At 44.6% G+C, this 24598-nt stretch overlaps 1 protein-coding gene across 4 annotated transcripts in view; it reads right to left on the reverse strand.

Moving 5' to 3' along the window:
* SHLD1 (shieldin complex subunit 1) overlaps positions 1-24598 on the reverse strand; it is a 115209-nt gene that overhangs the window by 79027 nt on the left and 11584 nt on the right. For all 4 annotated transcript variants that reach the window (XM_032142557.2, XM_032142558.2, XM_058433063.1 and 1 more), the window contains one exon: positions 11367-11548. In XM_032142557.2, the coding sequence (XP_031998448.1) occupies positions 11367-11548 (182 nt within the window). The remainder of the gene's footprint in view (positions 1-11366; positions 11549-24598) is intronic.

Genomic DNA, 24598 nt, shown 5'->3' on the forward strand with positions numbered 1-24598 from the left:
TCCCAGGTTCAACAATTCTCCTGCCTCAGCCTCCTGAGTAGCTGGAATTACAGGCTCACACCACCAACCTGGCTAATTTTTGTATTTTTAGTAGAGATGGGGTTTTGCCTTGTTGACCAGGATGGTCTCGATCTCCTGGCCTCAAGTGATCCACCAGCCTCGGCCTCCCAAAGTGCTGGGATTACAGGCGTGAGCCACCGCACCCGGCCACTTAGTGGTTTTCGAACTCCTCCTGGTCCTGGCACCCTTTCTTTGGATGAATGCCTGCCTGAATGCATAAGGTAGAGCATCCAGGGCCCCACAAGCCCATGACCCCACTCAATCTCAAACTTGTAGTTCCTAAAGAGCTGTGCGGATCCACCAGCTCAGAGACTGTAACCTTCTCTAACTCTGTGAGCCTTAGTCATATACACTTATGGTTTATCCTTCACACCTCAGGCCATACAATTAAAATTCACTGCTAACTTCTAACAGCAGCATGCAAAGAGCTCAAAATCCAATTTTGGAGCTGAAAATTCAGTCTAGATAGCTGGATCTGCATAACTCAATCTAGGAGGCCGGGCATGGTGGCTCTCGCCTATAATCCCAGCACTTTGGGAGGCCAAGGTAGATGGATCAACTGAGGTCAGGGGTTTGAGACCAGCCTGGCCAACATGGTGAAACCTTGTCTCTACTAAAAATACAAAAATTAGCCGGGTGTGGTGGCGGGCTCCTGTAGTCCCAGCTACTCGGGAGGCTGAGGCAGGCGAATCCTTGAAACTGGGAGGCAGAGGTTGCAGTGAGCCGAGATCTCGCCACTGCACTGCAGCCTGGGTGATGGAGTGAGACTGTGTCTCAAAACAATAACAACAAAAAACCCCCAAATCTAGGAAGAGGCAACAAAAGCAGAGAAGCACTGCCACACAGAATACCCAAACCTTCCAAATAAAGCTCATCTACTTGGTATCTGATAAAATGTACCCAACTGTGTCCTCAGTTATTTCCCAGAGAATTGGTTCAATACCCATTGTTCCCTTCTTTCCTTTCCTCTCCGTACTCTCTGTATCTCAGGTCCAGTCTAGTGACTGGGTATTAGCCACTAGGTTGGATATCACTTACTGCACCGATAAAATGTCTTTAGCATTATATATATATATCTAAAATATACCCTGACTCCTATTTTAAAACTACAACAACAACACATCAAGAATTTGACAACTAGTATATAAATTTTGAGTTTTTTTATCTAAGAGCTTATAATTCATTCCTTTTAGAAATAAAATTTTATAGAATTCCAAAGAAATATGAATTATAGAGAGGAAGACAACAAACATTTTTTTACTCTTAAATACTAAATTCCTTGGATGAAATGCCTAAATACACAAGTTACAAAATGGGCTTTGAAGAGTGGGATGTTGACAGATTCCCAGAATAAGACTAAAGGTGCATTAAATCACTATTTACTCTAAACTTATAACTGCCTGCCAGCTATGGCCTTTAATCATCAAAGACTTATTGTGTTTAACATTCAATTTGCTGTCTACATGCAACCAATTTCCCCGACACTGCTCTTAGGCAGAAGTTCAAGTTTGAGGAAACGGCTGATATTTCCTGCATCTGTATTGTTAACGTCTAACAACAACGACTTCAGAGAAACTCCTTGTCCTATATTAGAAAGCACCTTGGATGCTCTCCAGGACAAAGGTTCCAGAGGGTGCAGGTGAGATACGCCACATGAGCTACCCAGAGTTTATCAAGCTCCAGCAGTACACATGGGACTGGGCCTTCGGGTGACCTTTGTGATCTTGCTTTTGAGAGGTTTAACCAAGATCATCTGTCTCTTAACTCAGCTCTTCCATTCTGTATACTCTATGCTTCCCTTGAGCCAAGCAGCAAACGAGAAAGAAAACAAGTATCTAACAGGCAGGGTGTTCAAGTCCAGCAGCAAGTCTGTACCTGGGACTAATTAATGGATTCAATTCAGCCATCGCTGGAGTGGACTGGAGTTGACCAGGGAGGAGGGGGCACATTCCAGAGAGGGGAACAATGCAGCTAAGACATTAACAGTTGGCTCAGCCTAAAAGCAAGCCCGACAGGACTGGCAGGCCTATGTTAATGTGCAGTTGGACAGCAGCAGGGGCCTCTATTCAGCTCGCGTGCACCTGTACAGCCGTGCCAGTTGTTGAAATATTGCAATACTGCTGTATTGGTTATTAAATATTTTGAACAAATATTCCAGGCAGCAGATTACACAGAGTCCTGAAAACAAGGCAGAGGAGCTTTCTGATTGGAGCTGGAAGGAAAGAAGTAGCGTAAGATTGGCGGGTGTGGTAGCTCACACCTGTAATCTGAACACATCGGGAGGCCAAGGTGGATGGATGACTTGAGGTCAGGAGTTCAAGACCAGCCTGGCCAATATGGTGAAACCCTGTCTCTACTAAAAATACAAAAAATAGCTGGGCAGGGTGGTGGGTGCCTGTAATCCCAGCTACTCAGGAGGCTGAAGCAGGAGAATCGCTTGAACCCAGGAGGCGGAGGTTGCAGTGAGCCGAGATTGCGCCACTGCACTCCAGCCTGGACAACAGAGCGAGACTCAGTCTAAAGACAAAAGTAGTGTAATATGACATCTCAAAGGGTCCTAAACAGAAGAATGTTATGGAAAAGGTGTTCCAGGAACACTCTATATTTTTCTCTCTTTAGAAAGAGGGTCTCACTCTGTCCCCCAGGCTAGAGTGCAGTGGTACGATCATAGCTCACTGTAGCCTCGAACTCCTGGGCTCAAGTAATCCTCCCACCTTGACCTCCCAAAGTGCTGGGATTACAGGCATGAGCCTCTGCACCCGCCCTCAGGAAGCCCTGTTTGGCAGCAGCAGGTCTTCTGCCATATCTCACTAGGAAGGGCTGAGGGGAGGATTTTATAATCCAGCACCTGCCTTAAGTGAAAAGTTGTTTATTTTACCATCATTTCATGAGGAATGGCTGGGTGGGAACTTCAGGCCAGATGGACTCTGTCTTTATTGGACATATATAGCCTAGTTTTACCCGTCTTTACATACTCAGACTGGAATGACTGGAATGACTGGAATGACTGGCTTTTGAGGTTTTTCTAACACTCTCAGATTCTTATCAGCCCAATAGTTTTCTGGAAAGTGCTCTTAAGTCTCATGTCCTTGCTACTAATTCGCTCCTCCAGGGTATGAACAGTGATGCGGCAGTTGGGCACAAAGCATAAGGACAGAGAAGTGTCCATCCAGTTTGGCTCCTAGGGAAGATCACTGGCATCTGAGTAAGGGCAGGCTTAGTCCAGAGGGGAATGGAGGTAGAGGCCATGTGCCTGGGAATGAGGAGCAATCCTGAGATGAAGAAGTGAGGAGGAAGGCAGGCAGCCCCTTCAAAAAGCCTGGCTGGGAAAAGCAGGGCAGGGATAGGCCCATGGTCAGGGGCAGCTGCAAGGTGAAATGGGGAATCCTTTACACAAGTTAAGCCTAAGCCTGGGCCCATGTTCTCGTAACTGGGTTTTGCAGTGGTCCTTGCTGCATCCTAAAGCTAAGGTCACCCTTCCTTGGCCTACTACTCTTCCAGGGGTTAGAACTGTGATGCTCACTCCAACCTGGAAGCTGGGACCTTGCTACCCACTGAGAAGGTGACTGCACACTGCCTGCCACTGCCTGGATTTCTGGGTATTCTCTCCAGCGTGCCTGTTGCTGGCTTGTGCTGTGCCACCAGAAGACTACACCACGCCTCCACTGTGAACCCCAACCCCTTGCCAACTCTGTGTCTGGATTTTGACTGAAGAATTTGACAACAGATGATATGACTGAACTCTTACGGTCAAGCCAGGTGCACTGGCTCACACCTGTAATTCAGCACTTTGGGAGGCTGAGGTGGGCAAATCACTTGAGGCCGGGAGTTTGAGACCAGCCCGGCCAACATGGCAAAACCTTGTCTCCACTAAAAATACAAAAATCAGCTGGGTGTGGTGGTGCACACCTGTAATCCCAGCTACTAGGGAGGCTGAGGCATGAGAATTGCTTGAGCCTGGGAAGCAGAAGTTGCAGCGAGCTGAGATTGCACCACTGCACTCCAGCCTGGGTGACCGAGCAAGGCTCTGTCTCCAAAACAAAAAAAAAACAAAAAAACCCAGAAATTGTAAAAACTATGCCAAGTTAATAATGAATCCTAATGATCAAAGCTTGGCTCTATTTCACCCAGTAGCTGGGGGAGCCAGGTCCCAAGTTCACCCTTAGACCCCCATTCAGCTGTAAACAACCTGCCATACTCTGCCAGTTCTTGAGATAGTCACCTCTGTTTTGAGCCAAGCACAAGCTACATGAAGGTAGCCAACAGTGTGTGCCTCACTGAGTAAATACCAGGATGGGCAGAGACCAATGGTGAGTCACCCTGAATGACCCTCCAACTGGAAACCTTGGCTATATTTACCAATCCCTGGAAGATCAACTTCCTTACAATACATAACAGCAAGTAAGCAAACCAAGAACATCAAACTGGCTTGGGAACTGGAGGTGTTAAGAATCTGAGATAGAATGGTGGCCATCAGTACCCCAGTAGAGATTAGTGTAAAGGTGGGCATGTCTCTGAGCAAACAATAGATCCAGAGTTATCAGAATTAGATTAAAATGTCGGCAAGAGCCTCCTGAAGGTCCATGGGGAGAGAACCCGTAACTACAGCTACCTATGAACAAGAGGCATGGAAAAGAAAATGGACTCAACTTATAAATGAAAAACCCAGGCCCCTGGACAATTCTGAAACTTAAGGTGGAAAATGGTCAGGTCGGAGTAAACCAGGTTGGGCTGTTAGGGCAGTGACCTCCTTCAGAGTTTAAAGCTGTCACCTCAAGTTCATTGCTTGGTAACGGCCAGATTACCAGCGATAACCTCTCCTAACTGACTTTTTTTTTTTTTTTTTTTTTTAGACAGAGTCTCACTCTGTTGCCCAGACTAGAGTGCAGTAGTGTCTTCTTGGCTCACTGCAGCCTCCACCTCCCAGGTTCAAGTGATTCTCACGCCTCAGCCTCCCAGTAGCTGGGATTACAGGCGCCCACCACCATGCCTGGCTGATTTTTGTATTTTTAGTAGAGATGGGATTTCACCATGTTGTCCAGGCTGGTCTTGAATTTCTGGCCTCAAGTGATACACCTGCTTCGCCCTCCCAAAGTGCTGGGATTACAGGCATGAGCCAGTGTATCCGGCCTCCTAACTGACTTTTGTAGATAATTTCTCACAAAAGGTTGCTCTGGAATGTTTACAGAAAAATCAACAGCCTTCCATGCTGTGTAAAAGTCTCCTAGTGATGTTAAAATGAAGTTCTCTTTGTGATAGATAAACCTAAGCATGTTTATTTCTGCTTAGGGTGATCTACTAGAGATGGTGTTATTAAATAACAGAATGGCTGGGCTTCCATTTGATTCTAGTGTATTCCCTGCTCCTGTCATGGCTGAAAGATACCATTCTCACTTAGTTCTTGGGAAGCTCTGGGTGATCTGGTCCTTTTTTTTTTGACAAGGTCTTGCTCTGTCGCCCAGGTTGGAGTGCAGTAGCACGATCACGGCTCACTGCAACCTCCACCTCCCAGGCTCAAGTGATTCTCCCACCTCAGCCTCCAGAGTAGCTGGAACCACAGGTGTGTACTACCACACCTGGCTAATTTAAAATTTTTTTTTTTAGTAGAGACAGGGTTTTGCCATGTTGTCCAGGCTGGTCTCAAACTCCTGAACTCAAGGGATCCTCTCGGGCGGATCACGAGGTCAGGAGATCGAGACCATTCTGGCTAACATGGTGAAACCCCATCTCTACTAAAAATACAACAACAAAAAAAATTAGCCAGGCATGGTGGCAGGCACCTGTAGTCCTAGCTACTTGGGAGGCTGACGCAGGAGAATGGCATGAACCCAGGAGGCGGAGCTTGTAGTGAGCCGAGATTGTGCCACTGCACTCCAGCCTGGGCGACAGAACGAGACTCTGTCTCAAAAAAAAAAAAAAGGGATCCTCCTGCCTCAGCCTCATAATATGCCAGATATGCCAGATAACAGGCATGAGCCACCACTCACAGCCCTGGTCCTTTTTAAAAACAAACCTGGCCGGGCGCGGTGGCTCACGCTTGTAATCCCAGCACTTTGGGAGGCCGAGGCGGGCGGATCACGAGGTCAGGAGATCAAGACCACAGTGAAACCCCGTCTCTACTAAAAATACAAAAAATTAGCCGGGCGTGGTGGCGGGCGCCTGTAGTCCCAGCTACTCGGAGAGGCTGAGGCAGGAGAATGGCGTGAACCCGGGAGGCGGAGCTTGCAGTGAGCCGAGATTGCACCACTGCACTCCAGCCTGGGCGACAGAGCGAGACTCCGTCTCAAAAAAAATAAAATAAATAAATAAATAAATAAAAACAAACCTAGTAGGTATTGTGGCAAAACATATAAAAGTACTACAGAATTGCAGAGTGCACAGCAAAATAAAAATCGTTTTAAAATGTTTAAGTTTGAATAAAATAGTATCAAAAAGTTAATATTCCTCCCTAAAACTCTTTCCACCTCTCCAAAATGTTTGTTCTATCAAGTTAACAAAACTTGCCTAAATTTATTTGCAGCAGTTCCTTGTCTCAGTGGTATCATCCTCTTGGTCACTTCCCAGGTTAGAAAAAGCTTTCTTTTTTTCCCAATAACAATGTGATTTTAGCTGGGTGTGGTGGCTCATGCCTGTAATCCCAACACTGAGAGGTTGAGGCGGGGGGATCACTTGAGCCCAGGAGTTCAAGACCAGCCTGGGCAACATAGTGAGATCCCATCTCTAAACAAAAAAAAAAAAAAAAAAAAAAAATTTTTTTTTTTTAATTAGCTAGGCAGGATAACACATGCCTATAGTCTTAACTACTTCAGAGGCTGAGAAGGGAAGATTTCTTGAGTCCAGGGGAACCACAATACTGCACTTCAGCCTAGGCAACAAAGCAAGACCATACCTCGAAAAAGAAAAAAAAAAGTGAAACATTTCCTTTGGATTCAGTCAGCTCTGTCATTTGCTAAGTGACACTGGGAAAGTTTCCCAACTTTTCCAAGTTTGTTTCCTCACTTATTAAATAGGAATGATTTCCACTTCTCAGGTTTGTGATAAGAATTAAAAGTGGTGATGTTTGGGCCGGGTGTGGTGGCTCACGCCTGTAATCCCAGCACTTTGGGAAGCTGAGGCAGGTGGATCACGTGAGGTCAGGAGTTCAAGACCAGCCTTGCCAACATGGTGAAACCCCGTCTCTACTAAAAATATAAAAATTAGCTGGGCATGGTGGTACATGCCTGTAATCCCAGCTACTTGGGAGGCTGAGGCAGGAGAATTGCTTTAACCAGGGAGGTGGAGGTAGCAGTGAGCCGAGATTGTGCCACTGCACTCAGCCTGAGCAACAGAGTGAGACTCTGTCTCGAAAAGAAAAAAAAAAGTGATAATGTTTGTGAAATATTTAGCATGGAGCCTGACAATACAAAACCTGACAAGTAGTAAATGCTCAATAAATGGAAGTGATCACTATTAATGTGCCCTAAAACACTGCAGTGTGGAGTATGCAGAGAGCAATAATTACACCCAGAGCCTTCCACGGGGTAGGATGAGTAAACCAATGTGAATGTTTTATTTTTTTATGTTTATTTATTTATTATTATTGTTATTTTTGAGTCAGAGTCTTGCTCTGTTGCCCGGGCTGGAGTGCAATGGTGCAGTCTTCGCTCACTACAACCTCCACCTCCTGGGTTCAAGTGATTCTCCTGCCTCAGCCCCCTGAGTAGCTGGGATTACAGGTGCCTGCCACCACGCCCGGCTAATTTTTATATTTTTATTAGAGACGGGGTTTTACCATGTTGGCCAGGCTGGTCTAGAACTCCTGACCTCAGGTGATCCACCCGCCTCGGCTTCCCAAAGTGCTGGGATTACAGGCGTGAGCCACTGTGCCCAGTTAGAGGTAATTAAGTTTTGAGGGTAGAAGCCTCATGATGGCATTAGTGCCCTTATAAGAGACATGAGAAAGAGGCTCTCTCTCTAGGCCATGTGAGGACACAGGAAGACGGTGGCTGTCTACAAATCAAGAACAGGGACAGCACCAGACACCAAATCTGCTGGCACCTTGACCTTAGACTTTCCAGCCTCTGGAGCTGTGAGGAGCCACCCAGTGTATGGTATTTGTGATAAAAGCCGGAGCTGGCTGGGCACAGTGGCTCATGCCTGTAATCCCAGAGCAGTGGCTCATGCCTGGGATGACCACTGTGGGTGGATCACTTGAGGTCAGGAGTTCGAGACCAGCCTGGCCAACATGGTGAACCCCATCTCTACTAAAAACACAAAAATTAGCCAGGTGTGGTTGCGCTCACCTGTAATTCCAGCTACTTGGGAGGCTGAGACAGGAGAATCGCTTGAACCTGGGAGGCGGAGGTTGCAGTGAGCCGAGATCATGCCACTGTGCTCTAGGTGACAGAGTGAGACTCCATCTCAAAAAAAAAAAAAACAAAAAAATCCTGAGCTGACCAGACAGTACTGTAGTGTGCTGAGCACCGCAGCTGATGAGGAATTGGATGTCCTGAGAGTCCACTCCCTGCCACACACTATGCCTCATGCACTACCTTGTACAACCTTATCACCTCCCCAACAAGGAGGTGCTGTTATCATCTCTATTTTACAAATGAGGAGACAGGTACAGAGGGGCTAAGTGGCTCGCCCAAAGTCAAACCAGGGGAAGAAGCAGAACCAGAATTCCAACCAGACTGTCTAACCCAGCACGACCACCACTAATACCGTGTAAAATGGTTGTCTTAGCATTTGAGTACCCCTTCCCATGTTTAGACATGGGTTCCCCAAACAACCTTTTTGGCATAGAATACCCATATTTTTAACAAATACCCCTACATAAATATTTCAACATGCTCCTTATTTTTAGAGCTGTCAACCAATTCCAATTAATAACAGTTGCTTTTCTACAGATTAGTCAACTAACAGGCAATAAAAAGTAAAAACTGAGTCCACACTGAATTCCCTAAGGGAATAGAGCCATTGCCTTGAAGTATTTCAACATGCTAATACTTCTAAAGTTCTGTTCAAACTGGATATGGTTGCTCACTCCCATTATCCCAGCACTTTGAGAGGCCATGGTGGGAGGATCACTTGAGGCCAAGAGTTCGAGACTTGCCTGGGCAACAAAGCAAGACCCTGTCTCTACAAAAAATTTAAAAAAAAAAAAGCCACGTATGGTGATGTGAGCCTGTAATCTCAGCTACTTGGGAGGCTGAGGCAGGAGGATAGCTTCAGCTCAAGAGTTCAAGGCTGCAGTGAGCTATGATGGCACCACAGTATTCCAGCCTAGGCACAGAGCAAAACCCTGTCTCTAAATAAATAAATACATACACACACAAAGTTCTGTTCAACTGCCTCCATTCACTCATTCTAAGAAATGCTGTTGCTACCCAGGGATGATGAACAAAATCAGTTTTAGGGACGGAAAGTCATGTAGAGGCAGCAGGATGGCAGGGAAAAAAGGGAAGGTTAAAGGAACTAAGATGTTAAGTCTAGAAAGGAAAAGGATAAAGAATTATCTAATTCTTGGTCAGTGATATGGTTTGGATTTGTGTCCCTGCCCAAATGTCATGTGGAATTGTCATCCCCAGTGTTGGAAGTGGGGCCTGGTGGGAGGTGATTTGTTCATGAGGCAGTTCCTCCTAATTGGTTTATAGCACCATCCCCTTGGTGCTGAGTGCTCATGAGATCTGGTTGTTTAAAAGTGTGTAGCACCTTCCCCCTCTCTTTCTTCCTCCTGCTTCAGCCATGTGAAGTGCCAGCTTCCCCTTCGCCTTCCACCCTGATTGATGGCTAGCAGGTGCTGCTATGCTTCCTGTACAGCCTGCAGAACTGTGAGCCAAGTAAACCTCTTTTCTCTATAAATTACCCAGTCTCAGGTATCTCTTTATAGCAGTGTGAGAATGAACTAACACAGTCAGGTACAAATTAAACAGGAGACTTACTGATCCTGATTACTCTATGTCCTGAAAATCAGAAGAGAATCCCAAAGGAGTTTAAACATATTTCTCCATAGAATTCTTGAAGGCAATGACAGTTACACATCCTACCTGTAGTCATCACTGAATTCATCATCATTAAAGCCTACATTTTCTTAGTACCCACAATGAGTTCTTTCTAAAAATATATATTTGGATTTGTTTTCTGTTGTTGTTTGTTTTTTGTTTTTTGTTTTGAGACAGAGTTTTGCTCTTTTTCTCAGACTGGAGTGAAGTGGCATGATCTCGGCTCACTGCAACCTCCACCTTCCGGGTTCAAGTAATGCTCCTGCTTCAGCCTCCCGAGTAGCTGGTATTACAGGCGCCCGCCACCACGCCTGGCTAATTTTTGTATTTTTAGTAGAGACAGAGTTTTGCCATGTTGGCCAGGCTGGTCTTGAACTCCTGACCTTAGGTGATCCACTCGCCTCGGCCTCCCAAAGTGTTAGGATTACAGGTGTGAGCTACCACACCTGACCATTTGGATTTCTTAATTGCCAGAACAACAACATTGACTGAGCACCCATCGATGGCAGAAAAACCATGCTAAGTACCTTACAGGTTTACCTTAAGCTAAACCTGACTGGGTGGAGCAAGCATTCTGATCACCATTTTGTAGATGACTCTGGAGCTCAGAGGGGTTAAGGAACACGCCCCAAGTCACATAGCCAGTAAGTGGCAGAGCTGAACTTTAAATCCAGGTCTGTGTGATAGACCTAGGGGATTAACCAAAACTAACAAGAAATAAATGAATAAATAAATACATCCAGGTCTGCGGGCCTCCAGACTCAGATCAGGTAATTAATATGAAAGAGAGGGCTTTACCACTAAAGACGGTCACCACTTACATCAGGGAATTATCATTAGTTTAAATAATAGATGTTTCGGCAATCTAGTCAGGAAACCTTGCAGAAAGGCTGTTACTTAAATCCAGAGCATACTTCATACAAGGAATGCTAAAGTCTCTATTTTTATTACTCATCACACGTAACAGGCCCACATTGCTATTTTCTGAAGTTTTAAAAGAACAAAACAAAAAAACAATTCCACTCTCTCTTTGTTGAACCAAATATTCCCCTGCTTCTGAATTCATTTTGAAGGAGATTAGAAAGAGACCTGAGATTAACAGCAACAATAACAAAAAGACATCCAGGAAACAGCTCCTTGTCATTGCTGTGCCAGGGAAGCTGTCCTTTGAAGTTCCTCCTGATAGCTTTGCTTAGGTAAGATGTTTTTCTGCCTAAGACAATGAAGCATTCTCAGAGATCTGCTATTGGAAGAGAGAGAAACAAACTATCACACACCCGTATGTTGTTTTTAAGTTAGTTTTTTTTAAACTCTGCTTATTACCTGGATCCACATCAGAAGAATAAGGAGAAGAATGGAATTCCAAAGAGCTGAAAGCCTCGCTGTTGGCTTCTTGGCTGGGTCTCTGCAGGACATAATCTCTTATGTCACACGCTGATGGCAGGTCCAAAGCACTGCTCTCCTCTGACAGGCTGCCTGAAGTGGCGTCCCTGGCTGCCATAGTCCTGCCATGGAAAAAAGAAAACAATTCAATACAAAAGGCACCACATAGCAGGATCCTTCACTGGAGACAGAGCTTGAAGAATTTTATTTGTTTTTTATTTTTATTTTTATTTTTGTAGAGATCAGGTCTCACTAAGTTGCCCAGGCTGGTCTTGAACTCCTGGGCTCAAGCAATCCTCCCACCTCAGCCTCCCAAAGTGATGGGATTATAGGTGTGGGCCACCATACCCACCCCAAAAATTTTAAAGGTCAAACAACAGTGAAATCAGAATGATTTACAGTAGTCCCCTCTTATGTGCGATTTTGCTCTCTGCAGTTACAGTTAATCTCACCCAACCATGGTTCAAAAATATTACATGGAAAACTCCAGAAATAAACAATTGATAAATTTCAAATTGTGCACCATTCTGAGTATTGTGATGAAATCTCATGCTGTCCCACTCCATCCCACTTGGGACATTAATTACCCCTCTGCCCAGTGTATCTGAACTGTACATGCTACCTGCCCCTTAGTCATTCAGTAGCCTTTTCAGTTATCAGATGGACTGTTGTGGTATCACAGTGTTTGTGTTCAAGTAACCCTTATTTTACTTACTAATGGCCCCAAAACACAAGAGTAGTGATGCCAGCAAGTCAGATATGCCAAAAATAGGCCACAAAATACTTTCTTTAGGCAAAAAGGTAGAAGTTGGCCGGGCGCACTGGCTCACACCTGTAATCCCAGCACTTTGGGAGGCTGAGGCAGGTGGATCACCTGAGGTCAGGAGTTCAAGACCAGCCTGGCCAACATGGTGAAACCCAGTCTCTACTAAAAATACAAAAATTTAGCCAGGCGTAGTGGTGGGTGCCTGTAATACCAGCTACTTGGTAGTCAGAGGCAAGAAAATCCCTTGAACTCACGAAGCAGAGGTTGCAGTGAGCCGAGACCGTGCCATTGCACTCCAGCCTGGGCAACAAGAGCGAAACTCCATCTCCAAAAAAAAAAAAAAAAAAAGTAAAAGTTCTCAACACAATAAGCAAAGAAAAAAATCATATGCCTAGGTTACTAAGATCTACCATAACAATGAATCTTCTATCCGTGAAATTGTGAAGAAGGAAAAAGAAATTCATGCTAGTCTTGCTGACACACCTCAAACTGCAAAAGTTATAGCCACATGGAGGTTGTAGTGAGCCGAGATCGCACCACTGCACTCCAGCCTGGGCTACAGAGCAAGACTCTGTCTCAAAAAAAAAAAAAAAAAAAAAGTTATGGAGTTATGGCCACAGTTCTTAAGTGCTTAGTTAAGCTGGAAAAGGCATTACATTTGTGGGTGGAAGATATGAACAGAAAGGTGTTCTGATAGCAATGTGTTGTACCAGAAAGCACAGAACCTACACAAAGACATCAGCAAGGATCCCCTGAAACAAGTGACACCAAGCCATTTACTGCAAGTAAGGGACAGTTACACAGATTCAAGAATAGGTTTGGGCTGAAAAGCATAAGAATTACTAAAGAAGTTGCATTTGCCAGTGAAGAAGCTGCTGCAACATTTTTAGCAGACTTGAAGAAGTAGATTAAGGAGAAAAGATACCATACACAGCAAGTCTTCAATTGGAATAAAACTGGCCTCTTCTGGAAGAAGATGACCAACAGAAACTACATTCATAAAAGTGCAAAGGAAGCACCAGGGCTTAAAGCATGGAAAGACAGATTAACTCTGGTACTCTGTGGCAATGCTGCAGGGCATATGATAAAGCTAAGCATGGTGTACAGAGCAAAGAACCCATGTGCCCTCAAAAGCAAAACCAAAAATTATTTATGCTTGTGTTCTGGCCATATAATCAGAACAAGATAGCTGTCTTGTTTATAGAATGGTTCCACCAATGCATCAATGGTTCCCAGAAGTGAAAAAATATTTGAAAGAGGAAGGGTTGGAACTTAAGGACCTATTAATAATAGATAATGTACCTAACCATCCTGAATCTGTTTGCCATGAAAATGAAAATGCTGAGGCTGTATTTTTACCTGCAAATACAACCTTTTGCTTCAGCTGCTTGACTAGGACATCATTCATTTTCTCAAGGCCACATACATCTGCCTGGTATTTGATCACATTCAATCAGCAATTGATGCAGACCCTAAACTGGAAATAATGTAGTGCTGGAAATCATTCACTATTGCTCATGCAATAGCACTCATCAAGTTGCAATGGATGAATTAAACCACAAACTAAATGCCTGCTGGAAGGACTGATGGAGTGGAAGTTGTGAATGATTTTAAAGGCTTCCCTGAAATTGATAGGGGAGTTAGGAAAATCATCCATGCAACAAGACAAGTTGATGGAGAAGGATTTGCTGATATGCTTGATGAAGTAGAAGGACATATTGAAGGCCCTTGAGAAGTGTTAACAAATGAGGAATTGGAAGAACTTGTCATGTCCTCTACAGAGGAAGAGGAAGATGAAGAAGAAACTAAAGCAGAACCAGCCATGTGGACATTACTGAAATTTCCTGAAGTGCTTCAAATTGCACAGACATTAAAGCACACAATTATGGCATTGATCCTCAGATGGAATGCAGCATTAAAATGGCCCGTGTGATCACAGATAGTCTACAACTTCGCAGCAACACTTCTATGAGTTACAGAGAAACACAACAACCTCTGATTACAATGTTCTTCCAAAAGTTTTCAGCAAAAAACACTATCAAGGATCCCCAAGCATTGAGATCTTCATGGCTCAATGATCCAGGATTGCCTGAAGCGAGGGTCCTCCTTCTGATGTAACCTCAGAAAGTCAATAATAGCCGAACACTAACAGTGCCTGTGCCATTCACCTCCCTTCATCTCATCACATAGGTATCTCCTTTTTTTTTTGAGACGGAGTTTCATTCTTGTTGCCCAGGCTGGAATGCAATGGCGTGATCTCGGCTCATTGCAACCTCTGCCTCCCGGGTTCAAGTGATTCTCCTGCCTCAGCCTCCCAAGTAGCTGGGATTACAGGCATGTGCCACCATGCCTGGCTAATTTTTGTATTTTTAGTAGAGACGGAGTTTTGCCATGTTGGCCAGGCTGGTCTCAAACCCCTGACCTCAGATGATCCACCCGTCTCAGCCTCCCAAAGTGCTGGGATTACAGGTGTGAGCCACCGTGCCTGGCCACGTAGGCATTTCATCATCTCACATCACCACAAAAAGAAGGGTGAATATAGTACAATAAGATATTTTGAAAGAGACCACATTCACATAACTTAATTACTGTATATTCTAATAACTGTTCCATTTTATTATTAGTTTTGTTGTTCATCTCGTACTGTGCCTAATTTATAAATTGACCTTTATCATAGGCATGTATGTATGCATAGGAAAAAACATAGTACATATTGGGTTCAGTACAATCTGCCGTTTCAGGCATCCCCTGGGGGGGTCCATAGTCCACCTCAAGGGTAAGGCAGGACTGCTGTACTTTTCCCTGCTATTGATGGTCTTTAACTCAGTATTTGTTTACTCTGTTTTCTTTCTCATGAGAAAGAAATGCTCTCAGCAGAAAAGAAACATTAATAATTTCAGCTGGAAAATAAACTACATGTCTGAAAAGGGAAGGGTTCCATCAGAGAGCACTCTCTCAATGAAATCCTACACAGCACCATAATTCAAGGCCTACAGGAATATTTGATAAGGCTGGGGCAATGGCTCACGCCTGTAATTCCAGCACTTTGGGAGGCTGAGGCAGAAGCATCACTTGAGCCCAGGAGTTGAAGACCAGCCTCGGCAACATAGCAAGACTCCATTTTTACAAAAAAGTTTAAAAATTAGCCAAGTATGGTGGCATGTACCTGTAGTCCCAGCCACTCAGGAGGCAGAGTTGGGAGGATCACTTGAGCCTGGAGCCTGGGAGGTCAAGGCTGCAGTGAGCTGTAATTGTGCCAATGCACTCCAGCCCGAGCGAGAGTGAGACCTGGGTCTCATCAAAAAAAAAAAAAAAAAAAAGATTAGATGAGAAGGGGAACTGTCCATGATAACGTTAAATGTGGTGAGCATAGCTGCCTTCCAAGCATTTGACCTGGGTTTGATTCCTGGCCAATGTACCCACGTGCATACACATACACAATATATTAAATGTAAAAAGGTTCTAAAACATTAAGTAGGGTTTGATCCAGATTATATAAAATAAAATGCCATGTGTAGGTTTTATGTGTGAGAAATATAGACAGATAAAGCTAGGAGGAAAAATGTCTAGAAGGATTAATTAATTAATTAATCCTTAATTAATTAATTAAGAAGAATTAATTTCACTAGTTATCTGGGTAATAGGATTACAGGTGATTTGCAGTTTCCTCTGTGGACCACTCAAACATGCAGTCAGTCAATTATTTAATATGACAGGCCTGGTGCCAGGCACTGGGAACACAAAGGTGAATGTCACAGACCCTTTCCTCCTAGTTTGGAGTGATCCAAACACAGACACATATCTTGTTAACACAGTGAGTCAAGACAGAAGAGCCCAGAAGGGGCAGGAGGCTTTCTGGAAGAGGTTCTCCCCAAGCATGGGGCAGGCCAGCCATGGCTAGGGGAAAGTGTGCACTCAGGAAGAACCAGCTCGGACAAGCACAGTGCCACAGGGTATCAGGGGTTTAAAGTGAGTGTCAAGAATTGGCTGGGCGTTGTGGCTCAAGTGCTGTAATCCCAGCACTTTGGGAGGCCAAGGCAGGTGGGTCACCTGAGGTCAGGAGTTCGAGACCACTCTGGCCAACATGGTGAAACTCCGTCTCTACTAAAAATATAAAATTAGCTGGGCATGGTGGCATGCACCTGTAATCCCAGCTACTTGGGAGGTTGAGGCCCAAGAATCGCTTGAACCCAGGAGGCAGAGGTTGCAGTGAGCCGAGATCACACCACTGCACTCTAGCCTGGGTGAAAGAGCAAGACTCTGTCTCAAAAAAAAAAAAAAAGAACTGGTCACTCAGTGAGTAAATGGGACAAACTCTGTGGTCTCAGCTGGATGGCTACAGAGCCCTTCTCCTGTAGCCAGCTCTGGGAAGGCCTGGCTGCTATCAGCAACTTGGATACAAAGACTCTTTAGTTGAGCTCTGGACACCTCCATTTGGACATTTCACTAGGTGTTCCCTACCCCTCCATTACTCTCTGACTCATAAGTTGCTGTCATCAATAACTCTTATGATAGCTGGCACCAGGTGTCATGAGTGCCATGGGCCACCGTGCACATGCAGAGCAGTTATCAGGTCAGATTTGCAGATTTGGCAGCTGGGTAGCAGGTGGACTTGTCGCATTTAAGCCTGGTGGCAGGCAATCTCATGAACAAGAATTCATTCACCTGCAGTGGTCCCGGTGGGAGAGGAAGAGCACATGAATGGGGTCAGGGCCCCATGGGTCAAGAATAGATTAAGGGAGATTAAGAATAGATTTACTAACTGAAATGAGAGCAGAACTTAGTAAGTGAGTAAAGAGGCTGGGCGCGATGGCTGATACCTGTAATCCTACCACTTTGGGAGGCTGAGGCAGGAGGATTGCTGCTCAAGAATTTGAGACCAGCCTGGGCAACATAGCAAGATCTTGTATCTACTAAAAGTTTAAAAAACATATGTTAGCTGGGCAGAGTGGTGCATGCCTGTAGTCCCAGCTACTCAGGAGGCTGAGATGGAAGATTGGTTGAGCCAGGCGGTTGGGGATACAGTGATGCAAGATTGTGCCACTGCACTCCAGCTTGGGTGACAGAGCGAGACTCTGTCTCAAAAAGAAAAAAAAAAGAAAAAGTGAATGGAGAAATGTGTCAAAGAGGAGCTGAGAGTCAACAAGGAGAGACAGTTTCAGTGACTGGGCTTTTCTATTAACTGGGTTAGAGGTGACAGGAAAATAAATAGTTTTCAGAGGAGGCAATATCCAAATTATGGCATCCTATGCAGCTGTTAAAATGACAGAACTTCAAAGCTCTCAAAAACATATGTTTGAATGAAAGAAGTAATTTCAGGCTGGGCGTGGTGGCTCAAGCCTGTAATCCTAGCACTTTGGGAGGCAGAAGTGGGACGACTTCTTGAGGCCAAGAGTTCAAGACCAACCTGGCCAACATAGCCAGACCCCAGCTCTATGAGAAAAAATATAATTAATTTTAAAAAGAAGTAATTTCAGAATAACATGAGCAGCGTAATCATAAGAGTAGTTCCCATTTATTGAATGCTTGTTAGAGGCCATGCATTGTGCTAAGAGTTTCATCTGTCACAATCCTATGAGGCAGGTAATCCCTCAGTAACAGTCAGACCCAGACACAGAGAGAAGTCAAGTCACTTGCCCAGGGAAACACATCTCGAAAGCAGCCAAGCTAGGATGAACGCAGCCAAAAGTCCTCCCAGCATCCTGTGTCTGCATAGCCCCAGTGTTGCAGCCTGAACTACCACACGATTAGGCAAAGATAGGAGGCATATTAAAACAAATCAACAGTGAAACCTGGCAAGATCTTTTTGTTTGAGGACACCCAGTCACATGCTGTTGTGCACATTCGCTCAGGGCGAGAGTGAGCCAAGCTATCAGCTGATTGCTCTTGAAAGGAATGGAGTGATCAAGTTTCCTAAAGAAGCAAGAACATCCTGTCTTTTCACAGGTTCTATATTAGCCAACCAAGCCTGAAGCTTCAGCAAACACCTCTGCACCAGGCAACTTTGTCCTCCCCCTTCTCCCTTCATGTTACCTAACGCTCTGCTCTGGAGGCTTCTGGAAGGGAATAAACGGGTCAATGAATGATGCTGGCATATCCTGCCTGCCTGCAAAGGTGCCTTGAAATCAACCATCAACTGAGAGTGTCATCAGCAATATGAAATGAATGGAATCCTTTTTGAAAACAAATAGCACATTGATGTGATACCTATATTTTCTTTGTTTTCAGAATCACTTAAATGCCAAGTACATCACAAACTGGGAACTGGATCACAAAAAGAAGATATGTCAGCTGCGCACAGTAGCTGACGTCTGTAATCCCAGCACTTTGGGACCCCGAGATGGGTGGATCACATGAGGTCAGGAGTTTGAGACCACCCTGGCCAACATGGTGAAACCTTATCTCCACTAAAAATAAAAATAAAAATAAAAAATTAGCTGGGTGTGGTGGTGCACGCATGTAGTCCCAGCTACTTGGGAGGCTAAGGCAGGAGAATCACTTGAATCTGGGAGGCAGAAGTTGCACTGAACCAAGATTGCGCCACTGCACTCCTGTATGACAGAACAAGAGTCTGTCTCAAAAAAAAAAAAGTGACCAGGCACGGTGGCTGACACCTGTAATCCCAGCACTTTGGGAGGCTGAGGCAAGCAGATCACCCGAGGTCAGAATTTTGAGACCAGCCTGGCCAACATGGTGAAACCCTGTCTCTACTTAAAAAAAAAAAAAAAAAAGGATTTGTGCATATAAAATACATTATTTGGGACTCAGTGAATTTGTACGGAAGTAAAAAACAAGCAGTGGAGGCAGATTAAACCCTTCTTGTGGTGTGAACAACCTTGGGCTGGCAAGTAGAATGTAATGATTATTCTTTGTCCCAAACCTTTTGATAATGTGGTTCAACTTCCTTCTCTAGAAGTGCTTATTTTCCTCTCTTAAGTGTGATTTAATTACCTGGCCTGGCATGGTGGCTCACACCTGTAATCCCAGCACTTTGGGAGGCTGAGGCGGGTGGATCACAAGGGTGAAACCCCATCTCTACTAAAAATACAAAAAATATTAGCTGGGTGTGGTGACGTGCACCTGTAGTCCCAGCTACTTGGGAGGCTGAGGCAGAAGAATCACTTGAACCTGGGAGGCAGAGGTTGCAGTGAGCTGAGATTGTGCCACTGCACTCCAGCCTGGGTGACAGAGTGAGACTCTGTCTCAAAAAATAAATAAATAAACAATATGAAAAAAAGTTATTGAACTATGCAATCTAAACATTCTTTTTTTTTCTGGGCACAGTGGCTCACACCTGTAGTCCCAGCACTTTGGGAGGCCAAGTTGGGAGGATTGCTTGAGGCCAGGAGTTCAAGACCAGCCTTGGCAACATAGCAAGACCTTGTCTGTAAAAAAAAAAAAAAATAGTAAATAAATAAACACTCTTTTTCAATACTGGAGAGTCTGTGGTGCCCTGGGTTGCAGGACCAAGAAGTCTCTAAGTATAGTGCATAAAAACCTGTTTACCAGGAGGAGACAGCCATTCTTCTATTACTCTACAGATTCTTACAGACCTACAAATACAAGTCAATCAAGGTGCAAACATAAGAAGTGATTTAACTTCACTTATTTTTCTTCCATTCAGCCACTTCCCTCCAAATATTTTGCATGAAAAGTTTCAAACATCCATAGAGCTACCCCCAGACTCTTACTATGATTTGCTTCATCACACGACGATCCATCTATCCAACTTTCTACCCACTCATCAATTTATCATATTTTTAAAACACATTATTTCATTTATATCTTAATAAAAGCTCTGATGCCCAGGCTGGAGTGCAGTGGTGTGATCATAGCTGACTACAGCCTCAACCTCCTGGGCTCAAGTGATCCTCCTATCTCGGCTTCCTGAATAGTTGGGACTGCAGGCATGAGACACCACACTTGGCTAATTTTTTTTTTTTTTTGAGACAAGGTCTCACTATATTGCCCAGGCTGGTCTTGAATTCCTGGGCTCAGGCCAGCCATCTTCCCACTCTGGCTCCCCAAAGTGCTGACATTACAGGCATAAGCCACCTCACCTGGCCTTTACAATCTGCATTTTTGAACACTCACTCTGTTAGCTGAAGGAAGCATGAATTAGAGTATCATACTCATTTGTGGAGTTAAAGAGAATGGGTTTGAACCCCTGCTGTCACTTTTTAGCTGTGTCACTTTGGACAAGTCACTTAACCTGTTCTATAAATAGACAAAGAAATGTGTGTATATATATATATATATATATTTTTTTTTTTTTGAGACAGAGCCTTGCTCTGTCACCCAGGCTGGAGGGCAGTGGCACAGTTTCGGCTCACAGCAGCCTCCGCCTCCTGGGTTTAAGCAATTATCCTGCCTCAGCCTCCCGAGGAGCTGGGATTACAGGTGCATGCCACCATGACCAGCTGATTTTTCTTTTTTTTTTTTTTTTTTTAGTAAAGACGGGGTTTCACCATGTTGGCCAGGCTGGTCTGGAACTCCTGACCTCAAGTGATCCACCCACCTCAGCCTCTCAAAGTGCTGGGATTACAGGCATGAGCCATTGCACCTGGCCAGTTTCCCTGTCTATAAAATGGCTTAATGATGTAAACCAAAAAGTATCTGAGACAGGTCTCAATCAGTTTAGAAGTTTATTTTGCTGACTTTAAGGAAATGCCCAGAAGAAATAAACACAGAATCACATAAACTGTCTGTGGTCTGTGTCTTTTTCCAAAGATGAATTTGAGAGCTTCAATATTTAAAGGGGAAAAGTGGGCTTGGGGAAAGAGGAAGAGTATGGTCATCCATGTGTCACAAGAGAAAAGGAGCAGGCAGGAGAATCGTCAATTACACATTGGTCTCATGATCAGTAAATGGGCACTTTACAGAAGATAAGATGAACATACAGTAGCTACCTGTGGAGATATTTAACCTTTTACCTGTAGTATTCTGCTTAGGAACAAAAGGAATGGCGGCTTCTTGCATGACTCAGCTTTCAGCTTAATTTGTTCCTTCTGGCAGAGTGAACTGGGGTCCCGAGTTTTTACAATGATAATACTTATCTTACAGGCACAGTTTTTTTTTGTTTGTTTTGTTTTTTTGAGATGGAGTTTCGCTCTTGTTGCCCAGGCGGGAGTGCAATGGCGCAACCTCCGCCTCCTGGGTTCAAGCAATTCTCCTGCCTCAACCTTCCTGGTAGCTGGGATTACAGGCATGCGCCACTACGCCTGGCTAATTTTGTGTTTTTTAGTAGAGACGGGATTTCTGCGTGTTGGTCAGGCTGGTCTCAAACTCCCGACCTCAGGTGATCCGCCTGCCTCGGCCTCCCAAAGTGCTGGGATTATAGGTGTGAGCCACTGTGCCCAGCCACAGACACACTTCTTTGTGGCAATTAGGTGCTTTTTTTTTTTTTTTTTTTTTTTTTTTGAGACAGAGTCTCACTCTGTCACCAGGCTGGAGTGCGATGGCGCCATCTTGGCTCACTGCAACCTCCGCCTCCCGGGTTCAAACAATTCCCCTGCCTCAGCCTCCCAAGTAGCTGGGACTACAGGCGCGCGCTACCACATCCGGCTAATTTTTTTGTATTTTAGTAGAGACTGAGTTTCACCATGTTGGCCAGGATGGTCTCTATCTCCTGACCTCGTGACCCACCCGCCTCGGCCTCCCAAAGTGCTGGGATTACAGACGTGAGCCACCGAGCCTGGCCTGTGGTGCTATTTTTACTTTCTCTTTCACAGTCTGCTGCCTTCATATGGCAGGAAATGACAAGTGCCTCCCCTACAGTAGCCAAGGGACTCAGCAAGTACCCAAAAAGTGTTGAGCAGGCACTGGTCCCCAAATCCTGCAGGTGAGAAAGACTAACATTTTTGTTATTAAATGTACCTGCTGGTTTGCTCACTTTTATTTCTGCCATTGGCCAAATGCTCACCCCTCTACATCATTACCCACTCAGAGAGTATGGCTGCACTCCCAGATCCAGTGGGCCTGTGGGGTTAATTCAGGCTAGGGTGAGTTTAGAAGTGACTTAGGCAGCAGCTTGTTATTTATTTATTTATTTCTAATTCCCTTCCCTTAAATGCATGTTGTGAAAAATCTAAAGAGAGAAGGTATTTCTAAACCAAAACTGGTGTCAATAAATAAAAGAATTTTTTTTTTTTCTTTTTTCTGAGACAGAGTCTCACTCTGTCACCCAGGCTCTTGTGCAATCTTGGCTCACTGCAACCTCTGCCTCCCAGGTTCAAGCAATTCTCTTGCCTCAGCCTCCCAAGTAGCTGGGATTACAGGTGCCCACCACCACACCCAGCTAAATTTTATATTTTTAGTAGAGATGAGGTTTCACCATGTTGGTCAGGCTGGTCTTGAACTCCTGACCTCAGGTGATCTACCTGCCTCAGCCTCCCAAAGTGCTAGGATTACAGGTGTGAGCCACCTGTAATTTTTAGTGAAAAAAAAAAAACTTACCTTCTAGAGATGTCATAAGAATTATATGAAATTAATACATAAGGCTGGGTGCAGTGGCTCACGCCTATAATCTCAGCACTTTGGTAGGCCGAGGCAGGCGGATCACTTGAGGTCAGTAGTTCGAGACCAGCCTGGCCAACATGGTAAAATCCCATCTCTACTAAAAATACAAAAATTAGCCGGGCATGGTGGTGTGTACCTGTAATCCCAGCTACTTGGGAGGCTGAGGCAGTAGAATCACATGAACCTGGGAAGCAGAGGTTGCAGTGAGCCGATATCACACCACTGCACTCCAGCCTGGGCAACAAAGTGAGAATCTGTCTCAAAAAAAAAAGAAATTAATACATGAAAAATATTTAGCACAGTATCTGTGGCTCACTAATGGCTAACTCTGATAAGTAAAATAGTAATCATTAAGAAACAAATTACAGGCTCCTATATTCTCAGCCTGCCTCTAGTTCACTTGCTCCTCTGTTTCCCATCCAGGGGCCATTTTGTTTCTTTCATCCTTTTTTTTTTGTTTTTTTTTTGTTTTTTAATTTTACTTTAAGTCCTGGGATACATGTGCAGAAGGTGCATGTTTGTTATGCAGGTATACATGTGCCATGGTGGTTTACTGTACCTATCAACCCGTTATCTAGGTTTTAAGCCCTGCATGCATTAGATATTTGTCTCAATGCTCTTTCCCCTTGACCCCAACCCTAACAGGCCCCGGTGTGGGATGTTCCCCTCCCTGTGTCCCTGTGTTCTCATTGTTCAACTCCCACTTATGAGTGAGAACATGTGGTGTTTGGTTTTCTGTTCCTGTGTTAGTTTGCTGAGAATGATGGCTTCCAGCTTCATCCATGTCCCTGCAAAGGACATGAACTCATTGTTTTTTATGGCTGCAGCTTCTTTCATCCTTATCCAGTATGTTCTATGATCCATAATCTTGTTAATGTCCTAAACTTCCCTCCCCCTCCCCATTTTGTCTTTTCATCACACCCCTTTGGCAAAACCCCAGCCTAGATGAACTCAACCACCTCCCCACTCTCCATGTGAGTCACCAAACAGGGCAGATTGGCTGTGCTCTAGATGAATAAGTGTCAACCTGAAACAGGCTGTCTCACTAAATGAATACTAAAATGCTTATCTCATAACTGTGTCTTCTCCTCTCCTTGACCACTTCATGTTTTCTCCACTCTTCTTCAATGCAGACCCTCCTCCAACACTCACACATCTTCCTCCTCTTTTTCATAATCACTTTGATTTTTTATTTATTATTATTTTTAGACACAGTCTCGCTCTGTCGCCCAGGCTGGAGTGCAGTGGCATGATCTCGGCTCACTGCAACCTCCTCCTCCCAGGCTCAAGCAATTCTCCTGCCTCAGCCTCCCAGGTAGCCAGGACTACAGGTGCACGCCACCATGCCCGACTAATTTTTGTATTTTTAGTAGATACAGGGTTTTGCCATGTTGGTCAGGCTGGTCTTGAACTCCTGACCTTAGGTGATCCACCCGTCTCAGCCTCCCAAAGTGTTGGGATTACAGGTGTGAGCCACCAAGCCCAGCCTCATCTTGGTTCTTAATTCACACACACACACAAAAGCCAGCAGAGAGGAACTTCCTCAACTCCCCTATCAAACATAACAAAGGCTCCCACACCTGCACCCCACTTCACCTCTCCTTGCAACTGCGGAGCTGACCCTCCCCTAGCAAAGGCCCCCCTCACACACACACACACCTGGGTTTTACATCCCACTCTCTAGACCTTTCCAGAAGCCTTCAGCAACAACAATCCCTTCTCTCTTTTCTGTTCAACTGAACCTTTCACTTAAACTCTTCAACATACCCAACTCTCTCCCATTTTCAACAAAAAAGATGTTCATTGGAAATGCCACTTAAATATTTAAAGATAAGGAGACATGTCTGCAATATACTGTCAAATATAGACGTATGTGTGTGTGTGTGTG

The sequence above is a fragment of the Hylobates moloch genome, unplaced genomic scaffold (genome assembly GCF_009828535.3).
Source record: "Hylobates moloch isolate HMO894 unplaced genomic scaffold, HMol_V3 SCAFFOLD_21, whole genome shotgun sequence".
Taxonomy (NCBI): domain Eukaryota; kingdom Metazoa; phylum Chordata; class Mammalia; order Primates; family Hylobatidae; genus Hylobates; species Hylobates moloch.